Below are 19,306 nucleotides of genomic sequence, written 5' to 3' on the forward strand. Positions count from 1 at the left end.
GGCTGTGTGGAGGCATCCTTCAAGAATCCAACCCAAGCTGCCATTAAACTAATCTCTGACTCTTTCTAGCCATCAGGAGGATCACTAGCACTCTATCACTACACATGATAGGTCACTTCTTAAGTGGACTCAGAAGAACTTGGTACTGTCTACTCTCTCCATTACCGAGCTATTCATGTGTAGTGGAGGGTGGTCATCCATGATCCTCCTGAAGTCCACAACCGTCTTATTTGTTTTGTCCATGTTGAGACTCAGGTTGTTATTCTCACATCCAATCACAAGATTTTCCACCTCATCGTTGTTTCTGATGAGGCGAATTTTAGTTCTGTTAATCAACTTTTTATGCCATGATTTATGAAGTGCATCTTTAAAAAAAAATACAGATGACCGCTTTGTATTCTCTTCATTCAAAGCATCAATACTTTGTAAAACATTCATTTTAGTTAATCAAAGTGCCTTTTTAAAAATCCATTCTGGCTCTTAATTAATTTAAACATCTCCAAATGCCAAATTACTTTTTTCAGATTATTGCTTCTGAAAAGTTTCTCAACATTTATGTTTAACTGGCCTTATGTTAGCCTTTAATTTTTAGTAATGTACTTTTTCCATTTCTTGAACATTATCAGATTTACCACCTTGCAAACAGTGAGTCTCAGTTGACATTTTGGGACATATCTCCAGTATATTCATCCCTCTTCCCTTAACAACCTAATTAAGCAAGCTATCCAGTTCAGGATATTCAAATTATAGCCAAATCACCACAGACATAATTGATCTAAAACTATAACAAGAGGAAATGCATTCACACAGTGGCAAAATCTTGATGTTATTTGCTTGCCCGCAAATTAAGAACAATAACAGGCCTGAGTCCTTCCTCAGGTTCATTGCCCTTTACTTCCCATGGATGCTGTGTGACCAGCTGAGTTTTCCCAGTACATTTATGTATTACACTCAAATCCAATGCCTTCAGATGTTCTTGTTTAATTTAATACAGATAATTACCATTTTTCCTGCTACATTACAACCTCGGCCACGTATCATGAGATCGTTAAGAAAATAGCTTTCTCTAATCTAAAAACTTACTAATCAGCTAAGGAATAATTCAGTCAAGCATGAAATTATTTTGGGCAGGTGTCCCAGATGTGATGCCCAACCCACTTCCCAAATTATATGCCTGCAGTATATTTTGAGCCAGTCCAGTACTTTGAGTTAGATGGGAAAAATACTGAAAATCCTGCTTCTCAATGCTATCCATTAGCCCTACTGAAATGCACACAATACATTGATGTCAGAATCGGAAGAGATCAGGATTAATTGAGACATTTTTCAGACTTGACATATTAATTCCTGTTGATGATGAACCAAACTGACAGAACAAATGAGGGAGCCAATTTAATCCATCCATTCTGCTCTACAATTATGCAATCATCACCAATAGATCGATACATGTAGAGGAAGATTGGGCAAGCAAATGAGGGAGAAGTATGTTTAGAATGATACCAGTGGATTTAGATGAGACAAGAAGTTTAGTATAAGAGCTGACATGGATTTCCAGGCTTTAATTTCCTCTCTCTGTGACATTTATCCTACGTAATCTTGTGTAATTGTGCATAATAAATAGAAAAGAAATAAATAATTATTCACAGATTGTTAAACTTGAGGTTTAGTTGACGTGAATTGCATGGATCCAGTTTTTTAAAAAAAAGATAGATACCTGTAAACTCCTAAAGGAGAAAAGAAGGTTATGCCCTTTTAACCACCTATTATTAAAATGAAATTCTCTATTTATCTTTTTTATTCCAATTAATATCTTGAGTACTTTGATAAATTGCTTTCTTTCATGGTACAAATGTTCTCAATGTTTCTCACTTTTACTTACAACCAACACAGGTATGTGATTCTGTTTATGACTATATTTGGCTTTCCCCCTTCATTGCAGTTATTGATTTTTTTTTAAATCTGGTTGATAATTCCATGGGCTGTTACAGGTTTTTAGTATCTCACTCAAAGGGCAATGAATGAACTTGTGAGGGCATGAAAATTAAATCTGATCTTTTCTATCTAACACAGACATCGATTAAATAGGATAGAAGGTTCTTGTATTGTCATGTGCACATTTGTTTCCCATGGTTTGCACATATGGATAATTCAGCTGAACTTGTCCATGTTCACTCCATGTCAATGATAAACTTACCGTATTTCGGTGCTGCCATTTTGGGCACTGAAATACAAAGTGCTCAAACTACTCACCCAGCTTCAAGAACCCTGCGGAAGTGCTGCACTAGTCCAGGAAGCGGGCCCACAGCTTTGTGAACCACCTTCCCTTGGGTGGCCCGTGCATTCTGGAGCTGCCACCACTCACATCCCCTTTGAGAAGGCCAACACCGGTGGCTCCTGACAGCAGCGCAATAGCCATGTTTGTAGTACGTGCCGATGGTACAATCGATCACGTGTTTGAGGAGTGCTGGGCCTTGATGATCATGCTCCTCGCTGAGCCTTTGTTCGATGAGCAAGGCCCCCTGAACAAACTGAATGAGGCGTGGGGGTGGGTGACTGCTTGCTCCCCCCACCCCCCAGAGGAGGGCATCTTGCTGCTGTTGCTCGTTTGCAAGGAGAGTTCAGCATCTCAGCCATGCAAGGCTGGAGGGTTTTAATTGAGGTGATTAAAGGAGCACGCACGCACGCACGCACGCACGCTCTTCAAGGGGCCCTGCAGGAGGAACCCATTCGCAAACTTACCGGGTACCTGTGTATACACTAAAACAAACTTTTCCTAAAATTTCATGCTAAAAATGTGGTGGGGGGCAATCTTATATGCCAGTGGATCCTATATGCCATCAAATACATTAAGTCCTCACTTCTTTCTTCATCTAAATCTGTTTGTAGCTTGGGTCATTGTGTAGTGATGGAAAATAGAACAGTCGGCTATTTTTTCCATGACTTGCACCGAGTCAAAGTGATCTTTAGATTATGACCAAACTGCACCATACTACACGTTGAATTGAACTAATTTTTGATTGATAAATAATAGTCTCAAAGAGTCATAGAGTCTAGCACCATGAAATAAGCCTGCATCTGATCCATATTTTTCTAAGCCCTTCCTATCAATAGATCTGTCCAGATGTCTTTTGAGCATTGCAATCATAGCCACCTCTATAGTTTCCTTTGGCGTCACCTTCCAGAGTATGGACTACCCTCCAAGTGGAAAAAGTTGTCCATTTGATCACTCTTAAATCTCTCCCCTCTCACAATAAACCAACACCTTCCAGTTATAGAATTGTCTACCCTGGGGAAAAAAAAGACAGTAAGCATTCACTTTATCCATCCTCCTCATTTATTTTATATATTTCTATAAGATCACATCTCAGCCTCCATAACTCAAGGGACCCCACCTATTCAACTCTATATCTCAAGCTCTCCAGTCTCCGAAAAATTGTAGTGAATCTCCTCTGCACCTCTTCCAATTTATTTATATCCTTCGTATAAATGGGGGACAATGGGCTTCTATCCCTCAGTTTGGCTTTTTGGTTTAAAAAAGGAACAAGGAGAAATGCATAAACAATCCAACACTCCACTTGGATAAATGCATTGTACCAATCATAATTGGATGACTCCATGTTTCCTGAAATGTCTATTTTGTCAGCTGGCTAATGTGGATTGTCACCTAATTAGTAATATTGACAGTCATATCACATTTAGAATTCTGTGCAACTTTGTCCCGAAAGACCAGTCGACACACATGCACATTAGTCATCTTCAAGAAGTGTTAATCATTCCCTAGAATCACCTGCACCAAATCATCTTTGAGGTTTCTTCAAAGTGTAACACTGTGAGACTACGAACAGGGCTGTAATAGTGAACAAAGTCAGCCTGCTGGCATTTTTGTGGTAGGAATATAGAGAGAAAATGTTTCTAAATCATACAAATATATTATAACGGAATGATGCAGGACATTGAACAGAAGGGTGTTGTTATTGATCGGCTAATTTCAGAGTGGGATTTTTGAGCTTGTCATCCCCATCCGTTTTATCCTCTAAAAACTGGATGTGACATGGGAAGAGCATCAGTGGACCAATGAGGATTATTATTAGTGCTGCATTATTCACAAGATCTAGGAGCAGAAGTAGGCCCATCAACTCTGCTCCACCATTCTAATCATGACCTGATCCATCCTTCCACTCAGCCCCATTTCCCATCTTTCTCCCCATAACCCTTGATTCCATGACTAATCACCTGTCAATCTCTGTGCTAAATACACCCAATGACCTCGCTTCCACAGCTGCCTGTGACAACATGTTTCACAGATTCACGACCCTCTGACTAAATAATTTTTTCCGCATATCTGTTTTAAATGGAAGCCTTTTATCCTGAAGTTATGCCCTCTTGTCCTAGAATCTCCTTCCATGGGAAATCTCCTTGCCACATCTATTCTGTCTCCAACTTTCAGCATTTGAAATGACTCTATGAGGTCACCCCTCTTATCCTTCTGTACTCCAATGAATACAGTCCAAGAGCTGACAATTGTTCCTCATCTGGTAACCCTTTCATTCCTGGTATCATTCCAGTAAATCTTCTCTGAACTCTCTCTAATGCCAGCATGTCTTTTCTTAAATAAGGTGCCTAAAACTGTACACAGTACTCCAAGCGAGGTCTCACCAGAGCTTTATAGAATCTCAACATTACATTCCTGCTCTCAGATGCTATTGCTCTCAATATGAATGCAACGTTGCACTTACTTTCTTCACCACCAACTCAACCTGGAGGTTAACCTTTAGGGTATCCTGCACGAGGTCTCCCAAGTCCCTTTGCACCTTGGAATTTTGAATTTTCTCTCCATCTAAATAATAATCTGCCTTTCTCTCAAAATGCATGATCGTACACTTTTCAACATTTTATTTCAAACCCCTGAATTATTTAAACCTGTCTCCAAAAATCAAAAAATATTCCTTTGCTCCCCAAACATAATCAACAATGCTCTTCCTATCATTGCTTCCTTCACTGCCAAGTTATATCCACACAGTATATTATATTTTCAGATTTCAGATTTATCGTCAGAGTACATACATGGCATCACATACATCCCTGAGATTCCTTTTCCTGTGGGCGCACCAGAATTTCCCCTAATTGATAGTGCAAAAGTAAGCTGTACACAGTGTAAATATGTCAACAAATAAACGAACTGTAAACAGATAACAAATGTGAACAAACTAACTATGCAATATAGAGAGAACAAAGAAAATCAATCAATAAAGTGCACAAGTAAGAGTCCTTAAATGAATCTCTGATTGACTTTGTCATTGAGGGTTCTCATGGTGGAAGGGTAGCAGCTGAACCTAGTGGTGTGAGTCTTGTGGCACCTATACTTCTTTCCTGATGGCAGCAGTGAGAACAGACCATGTGATGAGTGGTGTGGGTCTTTGATGATTGCTGCTGCCCTCCGACAGCAGCACTCCCTGTAGATGTACTCAATAGTGGGGAAGGTTTTGCCTGTAATGCCGTGAGCTGTGTCCACTATCTTTTGGAAGGCTTGACACTCAGGGGTATTGGTGTTCCCATAGCAGACTGTCATGCAGCCGGTCAGCACACCTCAGTAGAAATTTGCCGGGGTTTCTGATCTCTGCAAACTCCTGAGGAAGTACAGGAGCTGATGCGCTTTCTTCATGATGCCACTGGTGTGTTGGGTCCAGGAAAGATCTTTTGAAATAGTGATTCCCAAGAACCTAAATTTGCTCACCCTCTCCACCTCTGATTTCCCCCAATGATCACACTGGATTGTATACCTCTGGCTTTCCTTTCCTGAAGTCAACATTCAGCTCCTTAGTTTTGGTGACATTGAGTGGGAGGTTGTTGTTGGTGCACTATTCAGTCAAGTTTTCAATTTCCATCCTGTAAGCTGACTCATCCCCTTCCTTTATACAACCCACTACCGTGGTATCGTTCTCATATCTGTATATGGTGTTATTGTTGTACCAAGCCACACAGACATAGGTGTAAAGGGAGTGGAGCAGGGAGCTAAGAACACAGCCCTGTGATGCTCTCGTATTGATGGAGATTGTGGAGGAGAAGTTCTTACCAATCTTCACTGATTGTGGTCTGGAGGTGAGGAAATCCATGACCCAATTACACAGTGGGGAGTTTACTCCCAGGTTTTGGAGTTTGCTGGTCAGTCTTGAGGGGATGATGGTGTTAAATACCAATCTGTAGTCAATAAAGAGCATCCTGATGTATGTATCCTTGCTGTCCAGGCATTCTAGGGCTTTGTGTAGAGCTTGTGAGATGGCATCCACTGTAGACCTGGTTCTACGAAAGGCGAACATGTCACTGCTCAGACAGGAGGTGATCTGCTTCATCATTGTTGATGTAAGTGCTACTGGTCGATAGTCATTAAGGCATGTAACTACACTCTTCTTGATCCCTGTTTGAAACAAGTGAGAACCATGCCCTGCTGGAGTGAGATATTGAAGATATCATTAAGTTGGTAAGTTGGTCAGCACAGATCTTTAATACTCAGCCACTTTCTCCATCCGGGCCAGATGTTTTCCTCAGATTCACTCTTCTGAAGGCAGCACGCGTGTTATCCTCAGATACGGTCAGGATAGGATCGTCAGGGAATGTGGGGGTGCGGAGGGGTGGTTCTTCACTGTAACTGACATCAAATCGGGGGTATAAAGCATTAAGTTCCTTTGAGAGAGAACTTTTGCCATCTACTACTTTACTGGATTTGATTTTGTAACAGGTTATGGCATTTAGGCCCTGCCACAGCTGTAGGGTGTCTCTTGTTGTTTACATTTTCATCTGGAATCTCCACTTTGCCCAGAAGACAGCATTTTGCAGGTCATACCTGCTCCTACTATACTGATCTGGATCTCTGGGCTTAAATGCCTGTGATATGGCTCTCAGCAGGTTCCGGATTTCATTGTTCATCCAGGGCTTCTGGTTGGTTAAACCCTGAACGATTTGGTGGGGACGCACTCATCCACAGCTGTTTTGATAAAGTGTGTTCAAATACTCAGCAGAGTTATTAAACACTGCCCAATCCAATGACTCATGGAAGTCTTGTAACCATTCTTCAGCCTCCTCCAACCACTTCCTAGCTGTCTTGACCTCCAGAGCATCTCTTTTTAGGCTCTGTCTGAAGGCAGAGGCCAGGTGGTCAGACTTTCCAAAGTGAGGTCTTGGGAAAGAACAGTAGGCCTTCCTTAGCTTGGTGTAGCAGTGATCAAGTGTGCTGGGAACTTTGGTACAGCAAGTTACCTGTTGGTGATAGTTAGGCAGAGTTTTCTTGATACAGGCCTGGTTAAAGTCACTGACTAAGATTTATAGTGTGTCAGGCTGGGTCATCTACTGTTGCTATGCGAGTTGCATATTCATTACAAGCACACATTTCCCTCTTTGTACCAGACACTCTCATACTGGAAACTTCTCTCAGGTATTTTTCTCAATGTGGCATGTGAGAAGGTTGTCTCCTTCAATACATACTCATCCTACTGCATCTTACATATTTTTCATATAGTATCTTCTTTGCACATCCACCATGTGCTCCTTTCAGTTCTTTCTTGCTTACATTTGGTCAACACAATGAAAGGAGCATGCCCCATGCGAACCAACTCGCATTAAGAGCTTGAGTTAGGGGAAGAACCAGTGAGAGAATCCAAACAGATGTTTTTAGGTTAACAGAACTGAGAAGCTGAGTGCAGGTTTTTGTCAGCTAATTTAACCCCTTTCATTTAAAATCCAATCAGCTTATCATTTCTAATAACATTGAATGAATGTATGACATCTGTATCGAAACTATGCAGATGCCCCTATGAAGATGCTGTATTTGTGTATTTTACCTGTTTCTAAGTGTTTCTCAGCAGCCAGAGCTTCCTGTAGAAGATCTCAGGTGAAGAAAATTCTCAGGAGGTACAGTCGCATCTTCCATTTTGCAGACAAAAGAGGACAGAAATTGGTATCACCTCTGGATTGGAGAACGAGGATGAGAGGCTTGCACATTTTAATACACCTAGTGCTGCATTACTGGACCAGATAGGGTTGAAAGAACTAATAAGGCAATGCACCAGAGGCCAAGCCCCTTCTCCAACTCTGCCAAGCCCCTTCTCCAACTCTGTCATGGAAACATCTATATGAACTTCTTCAGAAAGAAAAAAAATGTCCTTGTTCTATACCAACCATTCTCAACAGGGACCCTTTGTGCACAACCCACCCATGGAGGCACATCACATTTCACAGGGGGAAACAGACTGAAATCATAAAATACTTTTTATGATTTTTATATAGTCAGTAGGAGAGAAGAACGGAATCAACTAAGGGAGCCATAGCCAAAAACAAGGTTAAGAATGGCTGCTCTACACATGTTTTCCAAAGTTTTGGAAATACATTCAAGATGGTCATTCACAATAAGAAATCGAGGAGTTTTCTTCTAACCTACTTGGTATCATTTCAAATGGCATCAGCATTCTGACCTGAAGAGTGTGATTAGCCTCAACAGATGCTGCAATCAGATTCACACATTTTTGTGTTTAGCTTCAAGGGAAATTAAGATGGCTGCCCTAAGGATGCTGGATTATAGCAGCACCCATAAATGCTGGAGAAGGTCAGCAAATCACACAGCATCTACAGGAAGCAAAGGATAACTAATGTTTCAGCACTGAGCCCTTTGTCTTACCTTGACAAATGGCTTGGGCCTGAAATGTTGGTTACCTTGAACTTCCTATAGATGCTGAGTTTCTCCAGCACTGTTTTCCATTGCACTACAATCACAGCGCTGTCAGACTTTCCTCTTTAACTGGATTGAAGCCTACAGTCTGCCTTCCAACAAATGGAAAAATTGCGAGAGTTAGAAGAAAGAGCCTTTCAAGAAGTCATTTGGTGACTGCACGTAAATTTCTCTGGCACAATAGTAGTTATCATGGATCAAGCTCTCTTAAGATGCCAATGCATAGCATCAAGGACCCTTGTCTTTGTTTTCCCAAAAGAAAATATTCTAGTTTATTTAATAGTCTCTTTTAGCTGAAGAGCCAAACAAACCTCCAAAAGATTTTGTGTGCTGCAATGAATTTTATCTAAACCTCAAAAGCAAAACCTGGTTTGCACTTTGGGCCAATGAAGAGCACTTATGCAAATTTGATCCTCACCTCCATGGAGGAAGAGAGCACTGAAGCCCCAGGCATTGGCAATGGCTTCAAACTGAATTTTGACTTTTTTTTTTGACAATTTGATTTAAAAAGTTGACATCATATGGAAAATTCATGCAAGCTGACAATGCCTGTGAGTGTGTGGGACTCTCCCACCAAAGTAGACTTTAACCAGAGCCAGGTCTGCTCCTGCACTGGATACAGGGGACCCAATTTTATCAAGTGCCATGAAATCAAAGGGTCCATTGTCTTGCAGGTAGATTTTTCTTTAAGCTATTTTCCTGAGAGTTTGTTCCCATTCCACCAGCCCTTTCCATTCACTGTCCCTACCTGCATCCCCACTGTCAATAGCTGAAGCCATCTGTTTGTGTGTCTGATTAATTCCCCTTCTCCTGGTCTGTTCAGTGTGCCATCTGTTCACTCCTTTCCCAATGTTGTGTTATAGGTAGGTGGCATGGTCATGTGCAACTTGTTCATAGCAGTGTTGGTCGTGGGCTGCTATTCCAAATGTCAGTGTTGCTCAGGGGTTTGAGATAACTGTATTGGTGCAAAAGATTTCCTCTATAAATTATAAACTATACCAAAGAAAATGCTTTATTTGGAATGAGTCCTGAGTTGAGGAATAGGAAAGCAGAAGCTGCTAATCTGATCATCAGGGCAAATCACTGCAGTATTCAGAGGATCAAGACTTTTGGGTGCAACAAGTCAGCTAATGATCAGAGATCAAAGCAGATGGTGGGGAGTCAACTAGCTGTGGGGAGAACTGGGACACACAAAGTGCGGCAGAGGAGATTGGGTCTCTGTTGGAAACAATAGAGGACTGGGCCATTGAAGTTTCTGGTGATGAGAGCTTGGTTATCGGGGTGATATGTAATTACACCACTAGGTCACCAGGGGTCACCCCGGTGTCCTTGTCTATAAAGCAGTCCAGAGCTACAGTCTAGTCTTCCAGGTTCGTCTTGCAGAGACAAGACCTCTTGGTGTACATATTAGTTTATTAAACCACACTGCTGGTGTGGTTATTGTCAGTATAGTTATGAACAGGTGAGATCAGTGTGGTGGTGAGGGAAGGAAGCCATTACTGTTTTACATGGAGCCTCTCAGAAGGTGGAAGGGAAGAATGTCACCCAATTTAGTGATATCCTAACTAAATCTGTGCTATGCAAATAGTTTTCCTGGAAGTGACATGAACAATGCATCAGACTCATGTATGATTGACCAGCCAATGTCCCATTGATTCTCCAGAGTGAAATATAACACTCTGCAAAGGCTGACTTGAGTGTTTTGCACCATGAAAATGAATGGCTTTGCACAAACAAATTTCTAGGCCTTCACAGAATGTTTACTTTCTAACCAGGCCCATGGGAAATGGTCAGATGCAATAAATATTGTATTTTAAGCAATCTAACCAATAGAAACAATGAAGATTTTGGATTTAGACAACCTAAGCATCCAAACTTTACTTTTACCAACTGGAAGAGCATCACAGGTCTGAGAGCAAATGCATCTTAAATGTTCCAACACAAGAGGCACTGGAAACTATGTTATGTAACTTTAGACTGGATTGCATCTAAGTAGAAAAGATGCACAGTCTACTAATATGGTTAAGTCCCTGAGAAGAAACTGATAAGTGTACACTAAAAGCACAGTTAAGACATGGAGAGCAGTTACATTATTTGTGAAGCGGCATGACTTGGGTGAGTCAGCATATTCAAAATAATTTACATAACTGATAGTTATAATACGTGAACTCCTTGGAGAAATTTGCCACATAAATACATATCATTCTGAAAGTGCAGCTTTGCATCTCAGGTCCACCACATCAAGCTGTAACTCCGTTATTTCCATCTGTTTCTTTGTGACATGAAAGGAGGTCATTCAGCCCATTGAGTCTATGGAAACTCTTTAAGCATTCTCATTCTCAATCTCATTCTCTCATTTATTTCCCTGTAATCTATTCCCTCAAAAAATGCCTGCGCAACAATCAACACAACACTATTACTGTCCCAGTGATGTAGGTTCAAATCCGGCGCTGTTTGTAAGGAGTTTGTACGTTCTCTCCATATCTGTGTGGGTTTCCTCTGGGCGCTACGTCTTCCTCCCACCCTTCAAAATGTACCGGGGGCTGTAGGTCAATTGATTTATTTGGGTGGCATCAGCTCGTGGGTCAGAAGGGCCTGTAACCCTCCTGTATGTCTGTATTTAAGGACAGTATATATGTTTGTTGCCCCACTGACATTCCTCTGATTTCCTCATCTGCCACTCACACAAGGGGCAATTTACCATGGCCATTTTAACCTAAGAACCAGCACATCTTTGATCAGCCCTGGAAAACGCAGAATCAAAAAAATATTAAGCAAAGTCAACAACAGACTAAACCTTGGTTGGAGGAACTGGGCGGCAGCTGCAGCACCTCTGTGCCATCTTGCGTGCACACATAATGACTGACTTGCTGTGGTGTTCAGCTTGTGTGGATCTATTGTACTATCATTGCTTTATTACAACAGTTAACTAAATTACTTTAATTTCATTTTATATCTGGAATCAAATTTACCCCCTGAGCTGCTTAACATCTGGGAGTAAATTAATGTCATTTCTGAATAAACAATATCACCCTCCCATAATTGTCTCTCTCACATTAAACAGCTCCAAATGAATCCTTTTTTTTTTATTATAAGCTACGAGATCCTTTTAGGGAACCATAAGGTAGTTTTCTGGGATTTTCCCAAAAAGAATGGATATCTTCATGAGATTGCAAATAGTTAAAATACATAACATAAAAGGCATAATCCTGGTGTTTATCAATCTACTTTGACTTATTAACTTCACTCTATTAGTTTGTACTTTTTCATTTTTACTTTTCAGATGAACGAATAGCCTGCCTAGTTTTTATTAATTTCCATTTTTAAAATTGTTTCACCTCACCAAAATATTCAGATTCACGGTCAGAAAATGCAAGAATTGTTTCTATCAATTATTCAGGAGCTATTTTAGCCTGTAATGGATGGGCGTTGTAGAGAGAAAAAAATAACAACAGCTTGATTGCAGGGAAAGACCAGAAAACAGTCTGTCCTGATTGTTACCATCTTTGAATACTTTTCTAAAATGTGTCATGTTTTACTGTGCCTTTGTTACAGTGATCAACAATCAGAAATGGCTTTTTTTTAAACTTTACAATGATTTAATTTTCTCTTAATTCTCTCCTTCCTGCTATTTATTTCTCCACATTTTTTATTTGAAGGGCACACAACTCTTTGCAGTGCTCTGTAGCACTGGACCTCATTTCTGAAAATTGGCTCAGTTGAACCTAATTTTCAAGTGTGAAAGTTATAATCTAGCAGACTTGCAGTCAATTACTGGGCACTCCAATTATCACACTAAATATTCACTCTTTCTACATGTTTGCAGTGCAGCCCCAGCCACAAAATGCACGAAAGTTGCTTGCAAATGTTTCCACCAATAAGGACAAGGGCAGCAGACAGATTGATCACTCAAACATCTGCAGATTTCCCCTTAAGATGCACACCATCTTGGAAATACAGTCAAATCCCCCTTATCCACAATTCAAGCAACTGGCAACCTCAAGCAATTGGCAAAAAATAAATCAATGAAATAAATAAATTTAAAAATAATAAAATAAATAAAAATGTAAATTAAAATTTAAAATGGCAAAAGTAAACGTTCTCTGAAGTAACACATAAACCTTTGATGAAGATGGGAGCAAATATTCAGCTCGCGGAGTGCCTTTCCTTATAGCAGCAGTTTTAAAAAAGTTGTGTTTGAATAAAATGGTGTTGCCTAGGATGAAGAGCTGGTTGATGCAGCTCACCATAGGGTGACTCTCTTAAAATGCCTCCTTATCCCTGCTTAGGAAGAGTCTTTATTTTTATGTATATTATTAAGTATATTAGTAAGATTTTATCTGTAAACTTGGGGGGAGGGGTAATTATGATGGTGTAATGCTGTTACTACACCTGTGACCGGGGTTCAAATTTAAATGTTGTAAGTTATGGGAATCAATGTGAAATATATATAATTAAGCACGAAATCTCTTGGTGCCTGCCACATTGACCACCGCCAGTGGGCTGATAACGCCTCAAACCGTGCATCTTGGCACCTCACAGTTTGGCGGGCAGCAACCTCCTTTGAAGAAGACCGCAGAGCCCACCTCACTGACAAAAGGCAAAGGAGGAAAAACCCAGCACCCAACCCCAACCCCAACCCCAACCGTGTCTGCCTGTCCCGCATCGGACTTGTCAGCCACAAACGAGCCTGCAGCTGACGTGGACTTTTAACCCCCTCCATAAATCTTCGTCCGCGAAGCAAAGCCAAAGAAAAAAAAAAGCACCACAATGCTTTTTTTTTTCATTTTACATTTTGTACTGTCTTTATTTATAATGAGGGTCTATTAGTTTGCCATTGTAAGAGTGATCCTCAAGCAACCAAAAAATTTCCAATCACCATAGATGCCAGATTCTGGGGGTTTTATTGTATATCATTATTCATCATCACAAGGCTCAAATCCTGGAATCTTCTACCCAATTGGAGCATGTTTACCAGGATAGGAAAGGTTCAAGAAGGAAGTTCATCAATGGCAATTGAGGATGAGTATTAAATGTTGGTCTTGTGTGGTGAATGTCTGCCAAGCTGCCTGTCTCCCCTCTGGCGAGCCTTGCTGTACTAACATTGGCTGTGCATTATCTCTACTGTTAAGGACACTCCCCTTGGATATAACTGTATATTATTGTCTTTCATTATTGTACCCTGAGTTTTTCCTTATAAAAGTCATGATTATTGTTTGACTGCATCGTCTTTGTCGACTTCATCAACTGGCACTTCATCTTGCCAGTGAAGTTTACATCACAATAAATTAACGAATTTATCCATCATATGGGATGATGCCTTTTTGTTTTGATTTCTGAACTTTAAAGAAGTGTTTTCCGAGTTTCAAAGTCATCTCTTTTCAGAAATATTTTGCTTTCTTTCGTACCAAGGAACAGGAAAGATAAAATTTAAGTGCCTTTGCTGAAAGGGTCTGTTTAACACCCTGGGGAAAAAAAGTTTCACCAAATTTTGAAGGTTTTTTTTCCCTCAAAGCAGGTTTTGAGAATGTAAATTGTTCAAAGATAATAATTTTTGTCAGAAGCTCAGGAAGAAGACTGCAAGCTTTGATTCACATGCTAACATCAAAGCTGACTAAATGCGGTGTCCTTTCATTAAAGTGCATGGGCTAGTTTTAAAAAAACAGAGCTCAGTAAAGGGCTTTCAGGTCTCCTGAAAAAAATACAAGTATTTCCTGTGTGATGAAGGACATTTCAAAATAAAAAATGGAACATCAAGCTACAGGATCATGGATCTGATTCATAGGCAGACACTGGGTGGACACAAAACAAACCAAAGAACTTCAGGATAATGTAATTAAGAATAGCCAAGTCTCCAGCTTTCCCTTGAACATTTTTTTAGTTTAAGAGAATGACAGTTTGTGACGCGCCCCACTCTTGAGATGGGAGGAGCAAAGAACCGAGAGAGCCATGATGTTAAATTCATCATCGTACTTTGAAAATATGGAAGGAGCATCTGGAAACAGAAATATGGTTTGTGTCAGGTGACAGGTCTGACCTGACACTCAGATGCAATTATAATTAATTATATCTGAGATAGCTAGCCTGTGTTAATGCATGTTCATGGCAAAATTCAGCCATGATCTTCTTAAATGGTGGAGCAGGCTCGACTGACCAGATAGCCTATTCCTGTTCATATTTCTTACCTTCTTTGGCTTGGCTTCGCGGACGAAGATTTATGGAGGGGTAAATGTCCACGTCTGCTGCAGGCTCGCTGGTGACTGACAAGTCCGATGCGGGACAGGCAGGCACGGTTGCAGCGGTTGCAGGGGAAAATTGGTGGGTTGGGTGTTGGGTTTTTCCTCCTTTGTCTTTTGTCAGTGAGGTGGGCTCTGCGGTCTTCTTCAAAGGAGGTTGCTGCCCGCCGAACTGTGAGGCGCCAAGATGCACGGTTTGAGGCGATATCAGCCCACTGGCGGTGGTTTTGTAAATTGCACTGACACGTTTTATAAATAAAGGCTAGTGTTGGATTTAATCCTTCTTGCTTGACTGAAATGTTGCCTTCTGAATCCTCTGATTCAAGCTAAACAGAGGTTGTACTGCTTAACCATTTATATTTTAGGTTAACAATTAAAATAGGAAACTTATGTACCGGGGTTGTAGATAATTGAGTGTAATTGGTCTGCACGGGCTTGTGGGCCAAAAGGGCCTGTAACCATGTCTAAATCTAAAAAGAAATCGAATTACTATTTAATTAATTCAATGGAAGATCAAAACCAACAAAATGAAAACCTCTTCTATAAAGAGCTAATGCTCCTGTGAAAAAGTGAAGGTCCCAGCGCTCACAACAGCATAAGAGAGAACCCTCTCCTGACAATTTTACAATCCACCTATTGTCACCAGGGTCTCCATGTAGCTCACTTGGGCAGTATTGAAACTAAATTATACAGATTTATTTCTTATGAAATTCATGTTGCAGAGGCTTTTATTCCCTTTGTCTGGTGGGATCTGCTTCCAGATCTCAAGGATAAAATAAAAATTGGCGTTAATTTATTTGGCCCTTCATCAATAATATTGGCGATACAAGATACTCGGATGAGATGCTCTTTGTGATAGGGCATCCTTTTTTCAGTTCTGAGCTGTAATTTCCTGGGAATCACTATTCTAAATCTATTATGAGATTGAAATTCCATGAGCTTTGCTTCCACTTGCAAGATACGCAATAGCAGCAGACTGCTTCTATTTGAAATTAAATACCTCATCATGTTTGCACATTCTCCCCGTGTCTGTGTGGGTTTCCACTGGCTGCCCCAGTTTCCCTTCAAAATGTATCGGGGATTGTCGATCAATTGGGTGGCATGGCTCGAGGGCCGAAAGGGCTTGTTACTGTGTTGTAGGTATTTTAAAATTAATTTATCATGCAGAAATCCCATTTGCATTCTGTAATACCAAAGAATCAGCTCCTCATTTGCATCATCCACTCTAAAGATTCAGGTTTAAGAGGTGCTTTTACACTGGTCCCAAATCATGTGACAGCTTCATTTTGCTGCATAAACTTAATTTTTTTGGTTCTCAGTTTTGCATCATTTTTAACAATCCAAAAAATATATCATGAGAGCCTGTCTAGCATGCCCACTAATACCAAACCACTTGTAGTTGGCTTTGGCAACATCAGTGATATTAAGGTTTGAGAACAGTCTTCAATTTGATTTGTTTTCTAATCTGTGCACACCTTATCTTTCTAATCGCTGGACAGTATATTGAATGACTTAAACGATTATTGCATTTGTTCAATGGCAAAATAGTTGAGTTAGTTACAACCCATCACATCCAATGCTTTAGGGTAAAGAATGAAAATACAGCCTTCTGTCTCAATTGTCCTTGTCTGGTGGCACAGGAAAGCAAATGGTCAGACCTAATACCTGTTTTAAGAATTGGTAATTGTTTTAAATCATGTACAGTATTGCTAATCCATGACTTTTAGAGATATGTCATTAAAATTACACAGCATCTATAAACACAAATGCAGCTTAAAGTTTGTTTAAATCTTTTATCAGAATTAAAAGATCTTTCTCACTTCATATACACACATGCATACATATTTTATATAAAAAAAATATTTTGCAGTTAACGGACCTACCATACAGTCCCACCATTTCCTATTTTCAAGTCCATCATCTTACTACAAAAACCCGATAAAACAACATTTCTCCAGACGACAGAGCATACACATACATAATAATTATATGGATAAAGATATCATTTTAAATAAATATATAAATATTTTGGGATGATTTACTCAGTTAATTTTTGACTTTCTTGTTTTGCATTTTCTGTTCTGATACCAAAATGATACTTTTTTTTACCACTGGGGTATTAATTTCCCATGCAAGTTGCTATCAACTATAAACAGAAGATTTCAGTCTCCTTCACTTACCCTCACGAAACTGGCTGGAAACCAGCCTTCTTCATCGTCAATCTGTCCCCACCACCAATCCTTGTTGGAGGCATCGAGGACTTTAATAACGTCCCCTGCTTTGAATGCCAACTCACGGTCGGCCATTGTGACGTGATCCCATACTGCCTCAGCACTGACAATGTAACCGCCACTGATCAGCTATAAATAAGCAGAGAAAAAAGAAAAAAAATCACAAAAGATTAAAGTCATTATAATCACAAATTCTTCTCACACACACACACAATTGCTGGTATACAATCAATATTTGGCAGTTGATTGACTAGATAATTATATAATGTACTGATTGGGTAAAGATGACAAAAGATGAATGGAACCCAACAGAGGAGAAGAAAATTGCTGCCAAGAAAGAGCCTGCATTTGTGAAAAAAGGCAAAAAAAAGACACTCGACAATAAAGCATGGTTGCGGTCTGAAAAATCTGTATAGGAATGTAATCACAGTCAGAGCATGGATGGAAATTCATAAGGCTGATTATTGAATCAGTAAACCTCAGCTAGTTGTTAATGTGAGGACTATAATTGGTCTCTCTGATTTACAAAGGAAGAAAATGGCAGAGGTCACTGATGTTGATAATGAGCCAACAATCTGTGATGGAAGAGTTGGTAATGGGAACATCCAATGAAAAGCTGCCCTGGATAAATGACATGTCAAGGTTCAACATGCATATTGATGACTTAAATGAGCCGTTGAAGGATGATTGGCAAGAAATTAAAATATTAGTCGAAGGAAAACTCAAAGTATTACAAAGGTGGATTGAAATAAATAGTGGAAAAAATATCAAGATATTTTCCAGATTGTTCCATCTGTGCCAAATGCATGCCACCCACATATTAACTGAGCCAGTACATGATCCATTTGCCTCTTGGATGCTTACACTGAGCCTTTCGTCATTGCTTAAGATGTTAATTTATTCCACAATTGAAAGAATTAATCAATGTTATTCCGTGTGCTTGGATTTCTGCAGCTTCTAATCATATCCTTTGGTCCTCCTAACTTATTTTTTTGCTAAATAATTTCACAAATATTATTGTGAATATTCTTTATTACTTTAAACCATATGCATCTGGAGTTTTTGATACACAAATAAAAATTCTTCTATTCCTACAGTTGCATAAGGCTCTTTGCTGTTCAATCAGTTTCAATCTCCAGGGCTGTTGTTAAAATAATCAGGGAAGTGGTTGTCTCTTAGCCAATAATCAACTGCAAGCTCTGAAGATTCTCAACTCTGTTGTAAATATGGATAATTAAAAGGCTCATTTAACAATTTTACATCCTTCACTGTAACTCTTTCCTCTATCGGAATTTCTTTATTACTGGTATGGCTTATTGAATTGTAAAAGTTGTGTAGCAGATATTGATGTGGAACCATCAGTTGATCCATTTTGTCACAGCGATCCCCTGATCTGTCCCCTATCATGATATCTTTCCAAATAGTTTATTCATAATCATATGTGGATGTCTCAGGGCAACACGGTTCGTGCCATACCGTTACAGCGCAAGCGATCTGGGCCGGAGTTCGAAACTGGCACAGTCTGTACGTTCTCCCTGTGTCCGCTTTTCCCCAAGGAGTTCAGTTTGCTCCCACCATTCAAACCATATCAGGGGCTGTAGGTCAATTGGGTGTGGCATATAGACTCATGGGTCGAAAGGGCCTGTTACTGTGCTGTATGTCTAAATTTAAATTTATCTCTCTTTATTCTAATATTGGACAAGTGTTCAGAGCTACTTTAGAGGGTTAATGAATTAGTCATCTGTGGATGGCAGATTTCATCCCCTTGGAGTGAAGATTATCTTTCGCTTTTGATTCTGGGTCAGATAATGGCAGCACGGTGAATTTCCTCAAAATAGAAGCAGAGCATCTGCTGCCTGAGATGTGTGCACTATGCACCTGGTCCCATGTACATTAATGGCATCAATGCTCTTGCAATTAATGATACAAATACTTAGTGGAATTGAACGCCAAGTGGGTGGATTCAATAATACGGAATCCCGAAATCTGAAGGAGCATTTTTAATGGTTGGCCATGGAGAAATTGGTGAACTTGCTTTTGTTAGAAAATAAAGCAATGTAGATACCTGATAACCTTTAGAAGCATGAAGTGAGATGGAATCAAAAGATAAAAGTAGTTTT

General features: G+C 39.9%; 1 protein-coding gene across 6 annotated transcripts in view; it reads right to left on the reverse strand.

Moving 5' to 3' along the window:
* LOC138740383 (rho guanine nucleotide exchange factor 9) overlaps nucleotides 1-19,306 on the reverse strand; it is a 311,246-nt gene that overhangs the window by 92,539 nt on the left and 199,401 nt on the right. For all 6 annotated transcript variants that reach the window (XM_069892952.1, XM_069892951.1, XM_069892950.1 and 3 more), the window contains one exon: nucleotides 17,136-17,315. In XM_069892952.1, coding sequence (XP_069749053.1) covers nucleotides 17,136-17,315 — 180 coding nt within the window. The remainder of the gene's footprint in view (nucleotides 1-17,135; nucleotides 17,316-19,306) is intronic.

This window comes from Narcine bancroftii, chromosome 8 (genome assembly GCF_036971445.1).
Source record: "Narcine bancroftii isolate sNarBan1 chromosome 8, sNarBan1.hap1, whole genome shotgun sequence".
NCBI classification, from domain to species: Eukaryota; Metazoa; Chordata; class Chondrichthyes; order Torpediniformes; family Narcinidae; genus Narcine; species Narcine bancroftii.